The following is a 22,218-nucleotide window of genomic DNA, read 5'->3' on the forward strand; positions in this document are numbered from 1 at the left end:
TTTACACTACTTGTTGTATCCATCAAATTCAGCGCGGTCTCACCCCACCTTTTTTTGCACTGTAAACGGGAGTGACTTCCCTTATTTCAGAGACTGCTGCTTGGTGAAACATCTCCTACCTCAAGCGCCCGAGCACCCTAGGGTATCCAAGAGTGCAGACAATACTCATTGTTCCAGATTGGCCTCGAAGGGCCTGGTATTCAGATCTTCAGGAAATGCCCTCAGAAGATCCGTGACCTCTTCCTCTCAGGGAGGACCTGTTATTACAGGGGCCCTGTGTGTTCCAAGACTTACCGCGGTTAAGTTTGACGGCATGGCGGTTGAACACCAAATCCTAGCTAGGAAAGGTATTCCGGGTAAAGTCATCCCTACTCTAATTAAAGCTAGGAAGGAGGTAACGGCGAAACACTATCAGGTGTGGATATGGGCCTGAAGTTAGGCTCCATTAAGGTGCAGATTTCGGTCTTATCTATATTCTTTCAGAAGGATTTGGCTTCTCTCCCAGAAGTCCAGACTTTTGTAAAGGGAGTGTTGCACATCCAACCTCCTTTTGTGCCTCCGGTGGCACCATGGGACCTTAACGTGGTGTTACAGTTCCTTAAATCACACTGGTTTGATCCTCTTCAAACGGTTGAATTGAAGTTACTCACTTGGAAAGTGGTCGTGTTATTGGCCTTGGCATCTGCAAGGCGGGTGTCCGAATTGGCGGCTTTGTCTCACAAGAGCCCCTATCTGATTTTCCATGCGGATCGAGCAGATTTGTGGACTCGTCCTCATTTTCTGCCTAAGGTGGTTTCGTCATTTCATATGAACCAACCTATTGTGGTGCCTGTGGCTACAGGTGCTTTGGAGGATTCCAAGTCCCTTGATGTAGTCAGGGCCTTCAAGATTTATGTGGCCAGAACGGCTAGGGTTAGGAAAACAGAAGCACTGTTTGTCCGGTATGCGGCCAACAAGGTTGGCGCTCCTGCGTATAAGCAGACTATTGCTCGCTGGATCGGTAACACGATTCAGCAGGCTCATTCTACGGCTGGACTGCCGGTTCCAAATTCGGTTAAGGCCCGTTCCACTAGGAAGGTGAGCTCTTTTTGGTCGGCTGCCCGAGGCGTCTCGGCATTACAGCTTTGCCGAGCTGCTACTTGTTTGGGTTCAAACACTTTTTTGCAAAATTCTACAAGTTTGATACCCTGGCTGATGGGGACCTCATGTTTGCTCAATCGGTGCTGCAGAGTCATCCGCACTCTCCCGCCCGGTCTGGAGCTTTGGTATAATCCCCATGGTCCTTACGGAGTCCCCAGCATCCTCTAGGACGTAAGAGAAAATAAGATTTTAAACCTACCGGTAAATGTTTTTCTCCTAGTCCGTAGAGGATGCTGGGCGCCCGTTCCAGTGCGGACAAATTCTGCAAGGCTTGAATATAGTTGTTGCATACATAAGGGTTATGTTACAGTTGTGTTCAGTCTCTGGCTGATACTGTTTTGTTCATGCTGTTAACTGGTTTATTATATACCATGTTGTACGGTATGTATGGTGTGGGCTGGTATGTATCTCGCCCTTAGATTAACAAAAATCCTTTCCTCGTACTGTCCGTCTCCTCTGGGCACAGTCCTAACTGAGGTCTGGAGAAGGGGCATAGAGGGAGGAGCCAGTGCACACCCATTCTAAAGTCTTACAGTGCCCATGTCTCCTGCGGAGCCGTCTATACCCCATGGTCCTTACGGAGTCCCCAGCATCCTCTACGGACTAGGAGAAAAATATTTACCGGTAGGTTTAAAATCTTATTTTTTCTGTTGGTGTTTCCATAATGCAGTAAGCACTGTATGCACGGAAAAGGTAAATCTAGATACACAGGTGCTAAAAAAGTATTGTGAACTCTAATTTTCTCAAGGTAGAAGATGGGTCTACTTGGGAAATAAAAATGACTTAACTTATGCAGCTTGTCTCCAGTCGCAACATCAATCTGAGTATCTAGCCATAGAAAAAATGCTGTCTAAAAGTTCTGCCGTTAACTGATGATCTGTGTCTATCTGCAGGCAGAAGGATGGCCCTGTTAGACAGAGCAGTGAGAATTCTAATTTCCCAGTCCTGGCAGGCTGCCCACAAACAGACCTTCAGGTAAGTATCTTGCAGCATATTTACATTTCAGAATTGCACCATAACCCTCTCCTCTTCCCCGGGATCCAACTCCAGACCAGACTGTTTATACAGTCCTATTGGATACCTGGCCACAGATTCTACATTTAATCTATGCATACACACCCATCCTATTTTGCTGCAGATCTCCAATCTGCCTCTGCTGAAACAATCTGCTGTTGTCTCACCGTAAACACGTTTTCCATCTTTGACAGACTTGCTGCCACTCACAGGGTAGACTCATTGGGAGTAGACTTGGACATACTATTCTCAGGAGGGGTGTGGCATGGAAGGTAGATAGTAACTAGGTCGACAGTGTCTAGGTCGACCACTATTGGTTGACAGTAACTAGGTCGACAGGGTGTCTAAGGTCAAAAGGTCAACATGAGTTTTTAATGTTTTCTCTAACGTCCTAGAGGATGCTGGGGACTCCGTAAGGACCATGGGGATAGACGGGCTCCGCAGGAGACATGGGCACTTTAAGAAAGACTTTGACTCTGGGTGTGCACTGGCTCCTCCCTCTATGCCCCTCCTCCAGACCTCAGTTTGATACTGTGCCCAGTGGAGACTGGGTGCATATCAGGAGCTCTCCTGAGTTTCCTGTAAAGAAAGCATTTTAGTTAGGTTTTTTATGTTCAGGGAGCCTGCTGGCAACAGACTCCCTGCATCGAGGGACTGAGGGGAGAGAAACAGACCTACTTCTGTGAGTTTCAGGGCTCTGTTTCTTAGGCTACTGGGCACCATTAGCTCCAGAGGGATCGGTACGCAGGTCTCACCCTAGCCGTCCGTCCCAGAGCCGCGCCGCCGTCCTCCTCGCAGAGCTGGAAGATAGAAGCCGGGTGAGTATTGAGGAAAAGACATCAGAGGCGGCAGTAGACACCTTGATTTTCATAGAGGTAACGCACAGCACTGCAGCTGTGCGCCATTGCTCCCATTCACCTCACACACCTCGGTCACTGTAAGGGTGCAGGGCGCAGGGGGGGGCGCCCTGGGCAGCAATATAAACCTCTCCTGTGGCATATATATATATATATATATATATATATATATATATACACATGTACAGCTGGGCACTGTACATGTATATAAAGAGCCCCCGCCATGTTATTAAGAAATTTGAGCGGGATAGAAGCCCGCCGACGAGGGGGCGGGGCTTCTCCCTTAGCACTCACCAGCGCCATTTTTCTCCACAGCACCGCTGAGAGGAAGCTCCCCGGACTCTCCCCTGCTTAACACACGGTGAAAGAAGGGTTTTAAAGTAGAGGGGGGGCACATAATTGGCGCATATACATAACAAAAGCGCTACTGGGTAAACACACTGTGTTTTTTCCTGGGTCATATAGCGCTGGGGTGTGTGCTGGCATTCTCTCTCTCTGTCTCTCCAAAGGGCCTGGTGGGGAACCTGTCTTCAGAAAAGAGCTTCCCTGTGTGTGTGTGTGGTGTGTCGGTATGCGTGTGTCGACATGTCTGAGATTGAAGGCTCACCTAAGGAGGAGGGGGAGTGTATGAATGTTAGGTCTCCGTCGGCAGTGCCGACACCTGACTGGATATGTGGAATGTTTTAAGTGCTAATGGTAATTTATTGCACAAAAGATTAGACAAAGCTGAAGCTGGGGTACAGTCAGGGAGTCAACCCAGGCCTGTCCCAATGTCGCCTGGATCTTCGGGGTCTCAGAAGCGCCCACTATCCCAAATAGTTGACACAGATACCGACACGGATTCAGACTCCAGTGTCGACTACGATGATGCAAAATTACAGCCAAAGGTGGCTAAATGTATTCGATATATGATTATCGCAATAAAAGATGTTTTGCATATCACTGAGGATATGCAAAACATCGAGGGTACACATTGTCAAAGTCAGAAAAATATCACTATGCACACTGCCATATTTGCACCTCATACATGTCCGCGCTGCGCATGCGGGCGCTCTCCCGTGCGTGCGCATACCCGCTGTTACGTGCACCCGCAGGCGCACTGTATGCGCATTTACGGTAGAGTTTCTGTGTGCCCAGCGTGCGACTCAATCGTTACATAATTCAACCATATAATGTATTTTATAAGTTAATATTCCCCTGAGTCCAACAGGTATCAGTGGGTCTCAAATGGCTCTTTGACCTTAGAGATCCCCCAAACAATAGTTTGCATGTTGTGAGGGCTTCACATCTTCATATGCATAGCTAAAGCACAGGAATAGTAATTGAAGATTAATTGTATTCCGAATCAGTATCTTTCCCGCAGACAGAGTACAATAGCCTTTAATTACACTGAGCTTTGAGACTCAATGAGGAGGGCCAACACCTGTGTTTACGAAATGGGGCTGGATTTGTATACAGAAGAATGATTGCTGAGATGTCATTGTCTCAACTGAGAGTGGACAGTGGGACAGTATTCGCCAAACAATAGCTTCCCACAAGACAGGAATGTGTTGGTCATCACCCATTGTTTTGCATAACCAAGGCCACTGATGCAGCTGGCTCACATGCTGTGAGGGACACACACACACATCTTGTTGTTGACACACCCCCACAGCTGGAATGAGGGTATGATATACCCACTGGAGATCACAGGACTCACTCACACAATCACACAGCTACCTGACACACAGCAAGCATGGCTGGATCATCACCAGGCTCCTTACGAGAGGCTAAGTACCATAATCTCAATATCTCATGGCTGATTGGCATAGAGTAGTTTTAAATGTGTGTTTTGTGGTGGGGTAGTTGTGGAATGATGGGTAAGCATAGAGTGGTTGGTTTGGAGAAACAAATGGCTTGGGGATGGTGAGGCTTGCGCAGCTGTGTGATTGTAACTTGTTTGTGCTGAATACTCTGTGAAGTCTGTGATGAAGTGGAACATTAGACAACCTGTAGCATAGCATTTGTGGTATTTGTTTGCCTATGGAGATTTAATAAGATGGTTCTAGGAAGTTGGATTGAAATTGTGAAAGGTGATTTAGATTGTTTGGAATTGTAAAATCAGAACATATGCATTGTTTTGAGGCTTGGACATTTTGGAATAAAATGGAGTCTTGTGTTTTCTGCTATGTGATTGTGGTGTAGTAGAGAGTGCCATGTGTTTGGACCTGCAAATCTAAAATGGCTGCTGCCGGGTATTTTCCCCTCCCCCTTTCAGCCATGTGGTGTAGTCTTTGGAATCAAGTGGAGTTTTCCCAAAATGGAGTCTAGCTTCTGCCCCATGCGGCATTGTAGGGACAATTGTGTTGCTGGGTGTTGTGTATATAGGGACAGGCAGCATGGGTAAGCTCAAGTACTTTCTAAACAAAGATTCTCAGCATTGACTGACTGCGCAGCGATTGTTCCTCACATGTGTAAGTGTTTCTCCGCAATCATATTAATCTTCTTGTTACTCTGAGCCAATCTCTCTCAATCTCTCTCTCTCTCTCCTTCTCTTTCTCTCTTATTTTCCCTTAAATAGTAATTGTATTGTATTGTATTTCCTGTGTAGTTATCTGGTTAGGTAGTCTGCAATATTGTAGTGTATGACTTGTATTGTGTTAAATTCTTTTGCAAGTATATCATTCATAATATATATTTAGGCGTTGGACCCTGAGCACGGTATCTGTGTATTTCTTATAGTATTAAGTAATCTCAGAGCGTCAGTGACGCTCGAACAGCTTTAAAGGTAATAAGGTTATACTGTGTTGCATCTACACTCTCCCACTACACAGAGGTTTACAGTATAAGTACATTCCTTAAGGTATAGTTAAGGGAGTACCCTTGCGGTACTTTTTACGCCAATTGCGTACTGTGTTCTTTAACCTTTAACGTGTTTTTAATAGGACAAATATTATAGACATTGTCAATTGGGGAGCTCCTCCGGTCTTCACATATCTGCACTAGGTAACTTCAGCAGACATTATCGGTCAGCAAAGAGTGGAAGGTAGTATCCCTCGTTAAACCGTTTGGAGGTCGGGGATACTGCAGTGCTGACCAGATAAGCGCCTGCTTCACTTGGTAAGGAGTGCTGAGGGAATTCGGGAACTGGAAGGTAAGAACAGTACGTTATTGTCTTTGTAAATCTGGTTTTTATTTCTATTTGGTGCCAACTGCACACGCAGATTGGATGGTTTGTCTGTTTAAATAGGTTTAAAATTATTTTTAATCGCTCTGCATAGCGTGATAACTAAAAGGGGCTGGCATGATGATTTTTCTTTGTGACAAAAGGTCTGTCCCCCATTTTGTGTAAACCTCATGGATGGGGGAGGAGCAGCGGCCATTTTGGGAAGGTCAAATTTTTTCCCCCCCTAAAATGGCTGATTTTCAAGAAATAATCAGCCATCCACTGTCAAAAAGAAATCATCATTTAATGAGTTTTTTTTCAATGCATTTGTTTAGTCCATATCATAGTCAATCATAAGTAGTTCAGATACAGTTTAATAACAGTTAATAATAAATTAAATATTTGATTTAAGAACGATACACAGATAAAACAAAGTTGTTGTTTTTTGTTTGTTTTTTTCTTTTGGTTTCCTTACCACCCTACTCTGCTTGGTGCAGGATGGCCATTGAAATGCAGATGAACCTGTGTGACTGGTTAGGTTCCCTAGCAGTGTTGAAATAAATCGCCTTTTACAGAGTTACTGTAGTTAAAAAGCAATTCATATGCAAATTAGAAGCACTGAATAAGGTCTAAATGTCTATATGTCTGTGCTTACATCAATGTATGTTATTAGATTAAATTTAGAATTGCATTTTCATCTGTGTACTTTCACATATCTCACCTTCCTGTTTGCCATTTGCATTGATAAACGTGCTAAAAGAGATTTGCCGCTATTTTATAGTTTAAGAGTAAAGGTAACATAGTTAAAGTATAGACAAACACACAGTTTTTGCCTGGGAGATAAGGCGAAGTCAGTGTGGTGTGCGGTAGATGATCAAGGATCATCTACATTGATAAACATATAAATTGTGTTACGGTGGATCTTTATTTTGCGTACACGTGTCTCTAACAAAAACTGAGATTTGTGCACGCAAACCAAAGGCCGACGCACGCAGCGTAAATTACGCAACGGAGCGTCTGGGTACGCCCACGTAACTCAAAACACAAGTTTTTCTCCTCTCCTCTCAACGCGATAAGTAGCGCCACGCGGTAAATAACGCCAGGCGATAAATCGCACAAATCTAGTTTAACATTCCAAATTTAAATTAACAGATCCTTCTCCTAATTGGTAACACATCTGGTCTAAAGAAAAATTTCTGCGCAGAAATAGAAATAGAAACAAAAGTGTATATGCGGTGAGTGAGTGTTTGTTTTTACAATTTTTAAGGTTGAACCACAAGAAAAGTCGAGTACTCGTGAGGTACATGCGTGTAAGTGACGTACATGGTGGCTAGGGAGGCATCCCTGGTTAAATATACAATTTGAGCATTAGAGTGTAACAGACCAGGAGGTCATACTGTAACAGACCAGGAGGTCATAACAGACCAGCAGGTTCAGGTACAGCAGACAAGGAAGTCCGCTATACAGTCCACAGGCACAACACCAAGAAAGGGTTGGTGCAACACCCATATAGGCCATATAAGCTCTGGCTGAAGGAATTCGCAGCCGAAATTTTCGATTCCGTTGGTCGCTCAGTACATAAGATTAGTTGCTTGTGCACTAAACGATTGTACCGCACGTAATTGTGTACATTAGTTAGTAATCTGACCTAGTACCATTAGAGTAAAGGGGTCACAAACGCTATTTGTACATTCTAACGTGATTTGTGTAAATTTTTTTTATTTTAAGGGAAGTTCGCTGCTCACTCAGGAACTATCCAGCAACCAATAGTTACTGGAAAGAGTAAGTGTTCTTCGGATCACCCTCACAGGTTCCAGTAAATAGAGGTTCAGGTCGCAGGGGCCCTAGGTCGAGTACGCCAGCACCATATCGGTGTGATCAGGTCGTATTGGTCGGCGTGGGCGAGTGAGTGGGGTACTCGGTAAACCGCCACAGTCAGCCTATTTTGAACATTTTGGTTTGCGTAAGGGTTGGCTGAATAAAGCAACACTTTCAAACTATGGGGGCCACTTGTTCAGGTAGGGGGCGATCAACCTCGGTTCGGGTTGATTCAGTGAACCGACCAATTGGGTCGGCAAGGTATGTAATGTGTGAGAAATACGGAAGTCACACAGAAAGTTTATGTGATGAATGGGAGAGAATGACTAGACATGACGGGGAGAAATTCCCAAGAGTAGGTAGCTTCAGCCTAGAAGTGTTAACGAATTTAAGGAGAAGGATAGATCTCATTAAATCAGCAAAGAGACGAATCAAGCATTATGATCATTTGCAGTTATGGCAACAGGAAGGTGAATTACAAAGAGATTTAATTGACTTACCTAACTTTCATCTTGAGAGGAGAGACATGGCAATGGAGAGGATTATGGTTGCAGAGAAATGGCACAATGTTGTACGATAAAAATGCACTTAGTAACTGTATTAAGAATGAAAGTGTTAAATGTAATAATGTTTATGAAAATGAAAGTGTAAAAATTACAAATGTTAACCTGTGCAAGTCGCACCCCATGTTAAACTTCCCTCAGGATTACCAACAAGAAAGTGAGCCCAGAACGATGTCGGCACCTCTTCCAGAAGCCATCCTACAAGACATCCAGGTGGACGCGACCAAATTGGTAAAGGCAATAATCAAACCCCCTAACGGAGGGTCAGGTGAGGTCGTGTCCACAGGTACGTACAATGTTTTATATCACGCACAAACAAATGTACCCCATATTGTAAGACCAAAACAAGGTGATGTAATTGAGTTTAGTCCTGTCAGGGTGAATCACAGTCCCCAATGGGAAGACTGACGATCAGGGAATCATTCCCGTCAAGGACAGTGCAATGCGCCATCCCTGGTCCCGGACAGAATTGAGATCAATCATGTCTGATTACCCAGATCCTAGGAAAGATCTAAGTGTATGATCAAAGATTCACAAAAGGTATATGAACCCCCTAGACAACGACATAATCATGGTATCCAAGGAGTCAGAGAAGTACAGGGAAAGCGGTTGATGGTGATGAGCATCCAAGCGTTTGAGGAGGCATCAAATCAACCAAAACCCCAGGCCATTGGCACATGGAGGAACTTAAGGATTTGTGATCTGTGCAAAAGAGAAGGGCATTATGCCAGTAACTGCAACAGCCCACATAAAATCAGACCCCCTAGACATGAAAATGAGCAAAAGTTAGGACACACCAAATTATAATCAGGGATCATATAGGAAGAATTTTGGGCCACACCCATAATATGTGGTCAGGAAAGGTGATCATTAGAACTGATGGTAAGCCTGAGGTAACGGTTAATAAATTGGGAGGTCATTCCCTGAAGACACAGGAATGACCGGGTGAAACGTTGTAAATGTATCTGTGAAATGTTTTCTTTTTCTCTCTCCCCACCTCTGACGATTATTAGTAAGAACTCAAACATTGCATATCCGCTTGGTCTTTGCAGAAGTCTACCAAACCCCAGCATGACCTATCCGCACCAATGTATTCTGGCCAGATACAGACAATGGAATATGGAAGTGCTGGGGGGAGGGACGGCGCAAAGAAACCATTGGACATGTAGATATGACAGCCTGACGATCTGACAATGTTTAAAAAAATGTTTGAAAAATGTTTTTTTTCTCTTTTCCTATTGTATTGTTGGTTATTGGAGATTTATGTAATATATATATGCATATGAAGTGTTCTCTCTCTCTTTTTTTTTTTTTTTTTTTTTTTCTCTCTTCTCACTCATGTTTTCATGTTTTAAAGATGGTATGTCACACATCAGTTAGACAAATGGTAATGCAAGATTTTTGCTCCTTACAGAAAGATCGCTGGTTTGGAGGGAATATTGCATCACCAGAATGTTCGTTTGGAAGACTGAGAGACAGCACCTTTGAGAAGACAGCAGAACAAGAAGAACAACAAGACGAGAGAACTAATTATCGTAACAAGTTACTCTCCCCCTCAAACTGATTTTCTGTACCCCATTACAAATTTCTTCTTTTCTCCTCCTGTAAGATGGACTTGCCCCGAGAGACTGTGATATGGATTTTCCTGTTGACCATGATGTTAACCAGAACAGTCTGTTCCGGCGAGAGTACCAGTGAGGTCGAGAAAGGATCCAGAAAGGTTCCGATGACTGAGACGGAGGTGTAAATTTCCAATAGCAACACAACCACCAAGCAAAGGCGAGTACCGGAAACGATCTAGCAGCCATGTTATTTGTAAACATTGTGAAGGATTGTTAGTTGAAGAAAACTGTATCTGTAGGCTCTGTGACAACGTAGTGGAGGATGGGTGCATTAAGAAATGCCAATCCAGTTTTAATATCCATATGGACCGGCATCCATTGAGTGACTATCACTCCTTAGTGGGTAGTGTGTTAAATAAAACAGATTGTTGGGTATGCTCTCAAGTACCTCAAGGTCATAGCAAACCAGGGCTAGTACCATTTCCTTTAACGTTAGGGGAGGTACTTGAGTTAAGTGGTGGGAGACCGGTGGACAGGAGGTTTAATATCTCCAGCCCTCCTAGTTTGAAGCTCCACCAATACCATGTGGATAGGTCCCTATTATGTTTTAACATCTCCAATCCCCGAAAGCCGGGAAATTGGGAAGTGTCATGGAGTAACCAAACCATGACCTTTTCGCATAGAGCAGATAGAATGCCCACAGATACAGAGCTTATACGCCACATAGCCAGTAGAGGAAAATCTTTCCGATATAGGTATACCTTAGGAAATAGGATTACGAGAGTTGGAGAGGTATCACTAGGATACTGTGCACATATCGTACAAACTGATACGTGTACTAAGCAGATGGGAGAATTAGGATTAGGAGATTTCACATGGAAGATGTGTAACATGGTTATGTCCTACTCCGTCCCATATGTTCTCCCCGATGATGCATATTTCATATGCGGGAGGAAGGCGTATAAGTGGCTTGCCCCAAACTCTGAAGGATTGTGTTATATTGGAAAAGTACTACCTGAGGTAATGAGTCTAAGGAGTGAGGAAACTGTAATCCCAATGGACTTGATTTATGACCCAACGGTAGAAACAATGATGTAATGAAAATGCGATTATACGGTCCGTTTCTTTCACCTGTTTTTCCGTTTTCCTCCAAGGTAAAAAGACCCACTTGGACGAGGAATTTGATGAGCCGATATACAGACAACAGATGGATTAAAGAAGAAGTTCTGACAACCTTATACACAGATTTTTGATGAACTATGCCATGGATCCCCAGTTTCCCTAGAAATTTTAAAATTACGCTAGCCCAACACTTTTGTAAATATATGGACATTGACAGCTTTTGCTCGCACCTAATGGGCAAAAGCACAAAGAAGACTGCATTCAACAGACACCGAACAAGACCTCAATCGACGAATGTTCATTAACCTGACATAGAATACCACTGCATTTACCGTAATTATGTCTTATCTTCATCTCTACAACCCTCAGGTAATTATACACATAGTCGATAGGGAATACAGGCACAGATATCAGCAAGCACATATTCCCCCATTCATGTATCATCAACTAAAATGTGCTCCCCCATTTTGTTACAACCACAGCCGAAAAGAGCTCGGTAAAGTTTGACAGCCCATCCACAGACCCGTACCACGGGATAAGAAGGAATTCAAATGTATACTTCGCAATACCTCGAAGCTTGATTTAAAACACGTACGGCACGATGATACATGACCCCCCAAACATGGATTCATACACACATGCTTTTGCTATCTCACTAGGTCATACCCTTTTCACACCTTCTCTTTCTCCTCCCCAACCCAACCATGGAAATGTATTTACACTTGACATATATTTTTCTCCTTTTGAAATGTTTTAGGAAGTGGCAGTTATTGTTAACTGCCAAAGAGTGGACTGTCAAAGTCAGAAAAATATCACTATGCACACTGCCATATTTGCACCTCATACATGTCCGCGCTGCGCATGCGGGCGCTCTCCCGTGCGTGCGCATACCCGCTGTTACGTGCACCCACAGGCGCACTGTATGCGCATTTACGGTAGAGTTTCTGTGTGCCCAGCGTGCGACTCAATCGTTACATAATTCAACCATATAATGTATTTTACAAGTTAATATTCCCCTGAGTCCAACAGGTATCAGTGGGTCTCAAATGGCTCTTTGACCTTAGAGATCCCCCAAACAATAGTTTGCATGTTGTGAGGGCTTCACATCTTCATATGCATAGCTAAAGCACAGGAATAGTAATTGAAGATTAATTGTATTCCGAATCAGTATCTTTCCCGCAGACAGAGTACAATAGCCTTTAATTACACTGAGCTTTGAGACTCAATGAGGAGGGCCAACACCTGTGTTTACGAAATGGGGCTGGATTTGTATACAGAAGAATGATTGCTGAGATGTCATTGTCTCAACTGAGAGTGGACAGTGGGACAGTATTCGCCAAACAATAGCTTCCCACAAGACAGGAATGTGTTGGTCATCACCCATTGTTTTGCATAACCAAGGCCACTGATGCAGCTGGCTCACATGCTGTGAGGGACACACACACACATCTTGTTGTTGACACACCCCCACAGCTGGAATGAGGGTATGATATACCCACTGGAGATCACAGGACTCACTCACACAATCACACAGCTACCTGACACACAGCAAGCATGGCTGGATCATCACCAGGCTCCTTACGAAAGGCTAAGTACCATAATCTCAATATCTCATGGCTGATTGGCATAGAGTAGTTTTAAATGTGTGTTTTGTGGTGGGGTAGTTGTGGAATGATGGGTAAGCATAGAGTGGTTGGTTTGGAGAAACAAATGGCTTGGGGATGGTGAGGCTTGCGCAGCTGTGTGATTGTAACTTGTTTGTGCTGAATACTCTGTGAAGTCTGTGATGAAGTGGAACATTAGACAACCTGTAGCATAGCATTTGTGGTATTTGTTTGCCTATGGAGATTTAATAAGATGGTTCTAGGAAGTTGGATTGAAATTGTGAAAGGTGATTTAGATTGTTTGGAATTGTAAAATCAGAACATATGCATTGTTTTGAGGCTTGGACATTTTGGAATAAAATGGAGTCTTGTGTTTTCTGCTATGTGATTGTGGTGTAGTAGAGAGTGCCATGTGTTTGGACCTGCAAATCTAAAATGGCTGCTGCCGGGTATTTTCCCCTCCCCCTTTCAGCCATGTGGTGTAGTCTTTGGAATCAAGTGGAGTTTTCCCAAAATGGAGTCTAGCTTCTGCCCCATGCGGCATTGTAGGGACAATTGTGTTGCTGGGTGTTGTGTATATAGGGACAGGCAGCATGGGTAAGCTCAAGTACTTTCTAAACAAAGATTCTCAGCATTGACTGACTGCGCAGCGATTGTTCCTCACATGTGTAAGTGTTTCTCCGCAATCATATTAATCTTCTTGTTACTCTGAGCCAATCTCTCTCAATCTCTCTCTCCTTCTCTCTCTCTCTTATTTTTAGTAATTGTATTGTATTGTATTTCCTGTGTAGTTATCTGGTTAGGTAGTCTGCAATATTGTAGTGTATGACTTGTATTGTGTTAAATTCTTTTGCAAGTATATCATTCATAATATATATTTAGGCGTTGGACCCTGAGCACGGTATCTGTGTATTTCTTATAGTATTAAGTAATCTCAGAGCGTCAGTGACGCTCGAACAGCTTTAAAGGTAATAAGGTTATACTGTGTTGCATCTACACTCTCCCACTACACAGAGGTTTACAGTATAAGTACATTCCTTAAGGTATAGTTAAGGGAGTACCCTTGCGGTACTTTTTACGCCAATTGCGTACTGTGTTCTTTAACCTTTAACGTGTTTTTAATAGGACAAATATTATAGACATTGTCAACATGTATAAGGGAAAGAAACCTAAGGTCACCTTTCCCTCCTCACATGAGCTGAACGAATTATGCGAAAAAGCGTGGGAAACTCCAGACAAAAAACTGCAGATTCCCAAAAGGATTCTAATAGCGTATCCTTTCCCGTCACAGGACAGAATCCGGTGGGAAATCCTCCCCTAGGGTAGACAAAGCTTTGACGCGCTTATCAAAAAAGATAGCGCTTCCATCCCAAGATACGGCTACCCTCAAGGATCCTGCTGACTGCAAGCAGGAGGTTACCTTGAAGTCCATTTACACACATTCTGGTACGTTACTCAGACCGGCTATTGCGTCGGCCTGGGTTTGTAGTGCTGTAACAGCATGGACAGATTCCTTATCAGCGGATATTGAGACCCTTGATAAGGATACCATTTTAATGACCCTAGGGCATATAAAAGATGCTGTCTTATATATGAGGGATGCTCAAAGAGACATTAGTTTACTGGGTTCCAGGATCAAATTTTTTTGCCATATATTCTCTCACAATCTAAGAAAGCGCCTCATTATCAAATGCAGTCCTTTCGTTCCAATAAAAGCAAGAGAGTACGTGGATCGTCCTTTCTTGCCAGAGGTAAGGGCAGAGGGAAAAAGCTGCACAACACAGCTAGTTCCCAGGAACATAAGTCCTCCCCGGCCTCTGCAAAATCCACCGCATGACGCTGGGGCTCCCCTGAGAGAGTCCGCTCCAGTGGGGGCACGTCTTCGACTGTTCAGCCACATCTGGGTTCACTCACAGGTGGATCCCTGGGCAATAGAAATTGTTTCCCAGGGTTACAAGCTGGAATTCGAAGATGTGCCTCCTCGCCGGTTTTTCAAATCGGCCCTACCGACTTCCCTCCTGGAAAGGAAGATAGTGTTACATGCGATACGCAAATTGTGTCTTCAACAAGTGGTGGTAGAGGTTCCCCTGCTTCAAAGAGGGAAGGGGTACTACTCAACTCTGTTTGTGGTCCCGAAACCGGACGGTTCGGTCAGACCCATTTTGAATTTAAAATCCCTGAACCTTTACTTAAAACGGTTCAAGTTCAAGATGGAATCGCTCAGAGCGGTCATCGCCAGCCTAGAATGGGGAGATTTTATGGTATCTCTGGACATGAAGGATGCATACCTGCATGTTCCCATATATCCTCCTCATCAGGCGTACCTGAGATTTGCGGTACAGGATTGTCATTACCAATTTCAGACGTTGCCGTTTGGGCTTTCCACGGCCCCGAGAATTTTCACCAAGGTAATGGCGGAAATGATGGTGCTCCTGCGCAAACAGGGTGTCACAATTATCCCGTACTTGGACGATCTCCTCATAAAAGCGAGATCACAGGAGAAGTTGCTGAACAGCGTATCACTTTCACTGAATGTGTTACAGCGACACGGCTGGATTATCAATATTCCAAAGTCGCAGCTGAATCCTACAACTCGTCTGCCCTTCTTGGGCATGATTCTGGACACAGACCAGAAGAGGGTTTTTCTTCCAACAGAAAAAGCGCAGGAACTCATGACTCTAGTCATGAACCTGTTGAAGCCAAAACAAGTGTCAATACGTCATTGCACTCAAGTCCTGGGAGGTGGCGACATACGAAGCCATTCCCTACGGCATATTCCATGCAAGGACCTTCCAATGGGACCTATTGGACAAATGGTCCGGGTCACATCTGCAAATGCATCAGCGGATCACCCTGTCCCCCAGGGCCAGAGTATCTCTCCTGTGGTGGCTGAAAAGTGCTCACCTAGAGGGCCGCAGGTTCGGCATTCAGGACTGGATCCTGGTGACCACGGACGTGAGCCTCCGAGGTTGGGGAGCAGTCACACAGGGAAGAAATTTCCAAGGCCTTTGGTCAAGTCAAGAAACTTGTCTTCACATCAACATCCTGGAACTAAGGGCCATATACAACGCCCTACGTCAAGCGGAGATCTTACTTCGCGATCAACCAGTTCTGAACCAGTCAGACAATGTCACCGCAGTAGCTCATGTAAACCGCCAAGGCGGCACAAGGAGCAGAGTGGCAATGGCGGAAGCCACCAGAATTCTTCGCTGGGCGGAGAATCATGTAAGTGCTCTGTCAGCAGTGTTCATTCCGGGAGTGGACAACTGGGAAGCAGACTTCCTCAGCAGACACGACCTGCATCCGGGAGAGTGGGGACTTCATCAGGAAGTCTTCGCGCAGATTGCAAGTCGGTGGGGACTGCCCCAAATAGACATGATGGCGTCCCGTCTTAACAAAAAGCTACAAAGGTATTGCTCCAGGTCAAGAGACCCTCAGGCGGTAGCTGTGGACGCCCTAGTGACACCGTGGGTGTTCCAGTCGGTCTATGTGTTTCCTCCTCTTCCTCTCATACCCAAGGTGTTGAGGATAATAAGAAAAAGAGGAGTGAGAACAATACTCATTGTTCCGGATTGGCCACGAAGGACCTGGTATCCGGATCTGCAGGAAATGCTCACAGAAGATCCGTGGCCTCTTCCTCTAAGGCCGGACCTGTTACAACAAGGTCCCTGTCTGTTCCAAGACTTACCGCGGCTGCGTTTGACAGCATGGCGGTTGAACGCCGGATCCTAGCGGAAAAAGGTATTCCGGATGGCGTTATTCCTACGCTAATAAAGGCTAGGAAGGACGTGACATCTAAACATTATCACCGAATATGGCGAAAATATGTTTCTTGGTGTGAGGCCAGGAATGCTTCTACGGAAGAATTCCATCTAGGCCGTTTTCTTCACTTCCTACAAACTGGAGTGAATTTGGGCCTAAAATTAGGCTTCATTAAAGTTCAGATTTCGGCCTTATCCATTTTCTTTCAAAAGGAATTGGCCTCTTTACCTGAAGTACAGACTTTTGTGAAGGGAGTATTGCATATTCAGCCTCCTTTTGTACCTCCAGTGGCGCCTTGGGACCTTAACGTGGTGTTAAGTTTCCTTAAGTCACATTGGTTTGAACCACTTAAAACAGTGGAGTTGAAATATCTCACTTGGAAGGTGGTCATGTTGTTAGCCTTGGCTTCGGCTAGGCGAGTTTCGGAATTGGCGGCTTTATCACATAAAAGCCCCTATCTGGTTTTCCATATGGATAGAGCGGAATTGCGGACCCGTCCTCAATTCCTACCTAAGGTGGTCTCATCTTTTCATATGAACCAACCTATTGTCGTGCCTGTGGCTACACGAGACTTGGAGGATTCCGAGTCCCTGGATGTGGTCAGGGCTTTGAAAATTTATGTGGCCAGAACGGCTAGGATCAGAAAAACAGAAGCACTGTTTATCCTGTATTCAGCCAACAAGGTTGGCGGCCCTGCTTCAAAGCAGACTATTGCTCGCTGGATCTGTAACACGATTCAGCAGGCGCATTCTACGGCAGGATTGCCGTTACCGAAATCGGTTAAGGCCCATTCCACTAGGAAGGTGGGCTCTTCTTGGGCGGCTGCCTGAGGGGTCTCGGCACTACAGCTGTGCCGAGCTGCTACTTGGTCGGGGTCAAACACCTTTGCAAAGTTCTATAAGTTTGATACCCTGGCTGAGGAGGACCTCCTCTGTGCTGCAGAGTCATCCGCACTCTCCCGCCCGTTTGGGAGCTTTGGTATAATCCCCATGGTCCTTACGGAGTCCCCAGCATCCTCTAGGACGTTAGAGAAAATAAGATTTTAAACCTACCGGTAAATCTTTTTCTCGTAGTCCGTAGAGGATGCTGGGCGCCCGTCCCAAGTGCGGACTACTTCTGCAAGACTTGTATATAGTTATTGCTTACATAAGGGTTATGTTATAGTTTCATCGGTTTTGGACCGATGATATGTTGTTGTTTTTCATACTGTTAACTAGATAGTATATCACAAGTTATACGGTGTGATTGGTGTGGCTGGTATGAATCTTGCCCTTGGATTAACAAAAATCCTTTCCTCGTACTGTCCGTCTCCTCTGGGCACAGTTTCTCTAACTGAGGTCTGGAGGAGGGGCATAGAGGGAGGAGCCAGTGCACACCCAGAGTCAAAGTCTTAAAGTGCCCATGTCTCCTGCGGAGCCCGTCTATCCCCATGGTCCTTACGGAGTCCCCAGCTTCCTCTACGGACTACGAGAAAAAGATTTACCGGTAGGTTTAAAATCTTATTTTTTTGGTGTCGTTTTCTCCGTACAGTGACCGGGAACCCCAATTAGTGTACCGTGTCCCCTCGCTTGACTCGCCATGCTTCGGGCAGGGTTACTATTCCCAATCGTCCGTGTGGATCATTAAGTATGAAAAAGAAAAAAATTGTGGGAAAACTCATGTCGACCTTTTGACCTCTCGACCTAGAGACCCTGTCGACCTATAGTGGTCAACCTAGATAGTGTTGACCTAGAGACCAGATCCCTCTCAGGAGCGTACAAATTTCTATATTGATGTGATGATTGCTAATCTGATCTCCTGATTTTTCAGCAGGTTTAAATATCTTGGCCCAGATTTATCAAGCCTTGGAGAGTGATAAATTGCATGGTGATAAAGTATCAACAAACCAACTCGTAACTGCCCTGTTACAGGCTGTGTTTGCAAAATGACAGTTAGGAGCTGATTGGTTGGTACTTTATCACTGTGCAATTCATCACTCTCCAAAGCTTGATAAATCTGGGCCTTTTTGAGAAAACTAGACGACCAAGATTAGATGAAAACAGAGGTCTTGTGAACATACACACTCAACCAATGTCTGACCATCTGGTTGATCTGAGGTTGGATTTGATGAGAAGTGGACAAGGGTGTACCCATCTTTACACAGACATTCGCCACCTCCTATTACACAAACATGATTTACAGATGTGGTTCCCCTCCTTCTAATAGGACATCTGGATACTGACAGCTGCCTTTTCTCTTGCAGCAAGGCTGGTGGGACACTGGACCATGGGATTGCAGGCTGGGGCTGGAGGTTGCAGTTACATTAAATCAGGCATGACCAAACTGCGGCCCTCCAGCTGTTGAGAAACTACACATCCCAGCATGCCCTGACACAGCTTTAGCATTCTCTGACAGCAAAACTGTGTCAGGGCATGCTGGGATATGTAGTTTCACAACAGCTGGAGGGCCGCAGTTTGGACATGCCTGCATTAAACTGTAGCCTTGCAACCCCACAATTCCAGTGTTCTTTAGGTCATTTTAGAGGACTGCTCTGCAGCCCTTTGCTTTAGTTTTTGCCTCTGGTGACATCCACTTTGGCGTACAGTTCTCGGGTCAACCAGCCTGAGCGTTTCCTCCCCTGGGGGCGGCTGTTGGACAACCCATGGTCCAGTATCCCACCAGCCTTGTTGCAAGAGAGGTTAGGATTTTTGGTCACTGACCGTTGAACCCTTTTCTCTTAAGAAGGCTGTGGGACACTGCGTTCCCTCTCTCACGTTCATTCGTGCAAGGCTTTGATTCATGACTGTCTTTTCCCTGCTGGTTTTTATCATTCTAACAGTTTCACTGGGTTACTGCTACTCCTTGCCATACTCTTAAAGAAGTACTGACATTGTGGGGTTGCAGGGGGAAGAGCTTACTTTTTAAAGCTACAGTTTAATTTGAGTTCCAGCTCCAGCCTGCAATCCCACAGCCTGCCTCAAAGAAAATGGGATTTTGGTACTTACCGATAAATCTTTTTCTCGGAGTCCACAGGGGATACTGGAGTGCAGTGTACTGTGGGGTATAGATGGGATCTGTGAGCCGTTGCACAATAAATTCTTTAGTCTGTGTGTGCTGGCTCCTTCCCTCTATGCCCCTCCCCATCAGACCAGTTAAGAAAAACTGTGCCCGAAGAGAGACTGAACATAACCGTAGAGGAGAAGGAAATTAAAACTTTATAACAGAGAAACTGTAATAGAACCAGAACAAAACTGTAATCACATGGCAATAGCCGACAGCGAACCAACACACAATCTGAACATGCGTGCAGGAAGAATAGCACAGTGGGCATCCAGTATCCCCTATGTACTCCGAGAAAAGGATTTATCGGTAAGTACAAAAATCCAATTTTCTCTTACATCCATAGGGGATACTGGAGTGCAGTATACTGTGGGGACGTCCCAAAGCTCCCATTACGGGCGGGAGTGTGCTGTGATCCCTGCAAGCCAAAATGCTCAACTGAGCGCAGCTGATGTCAAGGAACTTGCTAGGAAACTGGGCAGCCTATCAAGGGTGCAGCATCCAGAATGAAGAGGGAGTCGACTTTGTAATAGCGGCCGTACCCTCTACGGAGATGCGAAGAATCCGCACCATATTTAGTGTCTACGAGACTGACGAGCCATCTGTAAGAACAGGCACCACAAGTGTGAATTGGCGGGACAAACTTCGGAAGAAAAACCTGGCGAGGTCGAAGTTCAGCCCCATCGGCATAAAAAGGAAACATGGAGGCGTGTACGACAGTGCCTCCAAATCCAATAAGCTCTCTGCAGATGCCAAAATCAGAAGATTAACTTTCTTCCAAGAGAGAGATGGGGGGGGGGGGGGGCGTAGTTTCCGACTGTTCCCAACTGTAGAAAGACATTCAAAACCAAAGTGCGGCTGGAGAAATGTATGGAGGCTGGAGGTGTAGAACCCCCCTGTGGGAACGTCTGGCCGTTTAACCAGCCCTGCCTGCAAGAATTTTAAAGACCTCCCCCCCAAACCAAAACAGATGAAGGATACAGGCACTGTTCCATCAGAAGATAAACCGCGTCCAATCCTATAGTAGTGCCAGGAAGTGACCTCCATCCTGTCACTGATCGCCTACCCAGGGGTAGAACCTCCAAACCTATTTCGCCGTAATAGGAACCACACTTATGGCGTTCTCTGTTGCCAGTAGCTGGTACTACCCTGTGAACAGCTAGGTAGTTAAACGCAGCCCTAGATGACTGGATAACTAAAGGGACCCACTGAAGCAGGTCCTCACAAGGCGGTAAAGGACAGGGGATGCTGAACAAAAGGAGTGAAGGCTGTGTACCACAGCCTGCGAGTCCAATCCGGAGCCCTGAGGATTACCAGAACTCTCCTCCTATTTAGCCGCATGAACACGTGGAATAAGAGAAAACGACAAAAAATCCCTGAATGGTCCAGTGAGGCGGTAAAGTATCCACTGCCATTGTCTCTGGGATGCTTGTCCTAGAGCAGTATCTGAAGTTTCTTGATGATCGGAGATGCCATCAAGCCAAGCTTTTGGCCATCGCCACCTGTTGGAACCCCGAGGGTGGAGACGCTACTCCCCTGGGTGTAACTTTTAAAAAAAAAATTTTTTTAAAGAAAGTAGCCTTCTAGTTGTCGACTCACAGACTGAAGATGACCGAAATACAGATGGAGCCACGCTAGTCGTGGCTACGTCTGTGATTAGGCGCGCCCGGTTGCTCCTATCGCCGAGAGCGTCCCCATCCGCCTGGGCGCACGCGCCTGCGGCGGAGACGCGCCCCATTCACTTAAAAGGAGAGCGTCTCCGTCCGCACGCGAGGACAGAGAAACTCTGAATGGGAGTGCACGTTTGCAATGGAGCCACCACAGATGAGTGCGGCTCCATCTGTAGGAGCAGCATACCTCTCTTGCCAGTAGATTATCCTGGCCTCCGCTCTCATAGCCATTCGACCTGTGGTAACTGGACGGCGGGTGACGTATGCCACGGTAATGGCATTGCCGGACTGAACCTGAACCGCCGACCCTATAGCTGGGGGAAACGTCTGCCCTAGTGTGGTGAAGATCCTCTCAACTTCAACATGGCTATTGTAGAGTGTGGTGTTTGACCTGGCCCAGTGATCTTGGAACTGAGAGCTCTGTGTTACCGTTGCCTGGAGACTTGTATCCGTGGGCAGAAAATGTTGAATGAGCGATCCTCTATCTGAAATGGTGACCGTAACCATCACTGCAGAGACAGTGGTGTTTGCGGAACTAGGTGCATTATGTGATGCAGGTGTGAATCAACTAGTCAGAGCGGAGATGCTACGAGGTTGGCCGCGAGTTAAATCTGCCATACTGAATCTACACAAAGGATGCGATCATCTTGGGTAGGAGACGGACGCCAAGATGAATGGAGACCGGACGTGTCTGAAGTACCAGCCGTACCATGACTAGAACAGTCTGGCCCATATTGAGGGAAAGGGTACCCTTTCCTAGTATTAGTCGTAAAAATTGCAGTCTCTGAGACGTGAGTGAGGGTAGTCTTGTGAGAAGTGTTCCCTGGAAGGTGGCTTTATGAGCAGCTCGTCCAGGTATGGAACAATGTAATCCCCGTGGCATTTTCAGTTGAAAATCATCTCCTCCATAGAGTTCCATAAG

The 22,218-nt window shown here is 45.5% G+C and overlaps 1 protein-coding gene across 2 annotated transcripts in view; it reads left to right on the plus strand.

The window, feature by feature from the left end:
- Positions 1-22,218, plus strand: part of MRPL14 (mitochondrial ribosomal protein L14) — a 76,077-nt gene that overhangs the window by 48,832 nt on the left and 5,027 nt on the right. For both annotated transcript variants that reach the window (XM_063918420.1, XM_063918419.1), the window contains exon 2: positions 2,034-2,115. In XM_063918420.1, the coding sequence (XP_063774490.1) occupies positions 2,042-2,115 (74 nt within the window). In that variant the 5' untranslated portion in view covers positions 2,034-2,041. The remainder of the gene's footprint in view (positions 1-2,033; positions 2,116-22,218) is intronic.

Source organism: Pseudophryne corroboree, chromosome 4 (genome assembly GCF_028390025.1).
Source record: "Pseudophryne corroboree isolate aPseCor3 chromosome 4, aPseCor3.hap2, whole genome shotgun sequence".
Lineage (NCBI taxonomy): Eukaryota > Metazoa > Chordata > Amphibia > Anura > Myobatrachidae > Pseudophryne > Pseudophryne corroboree.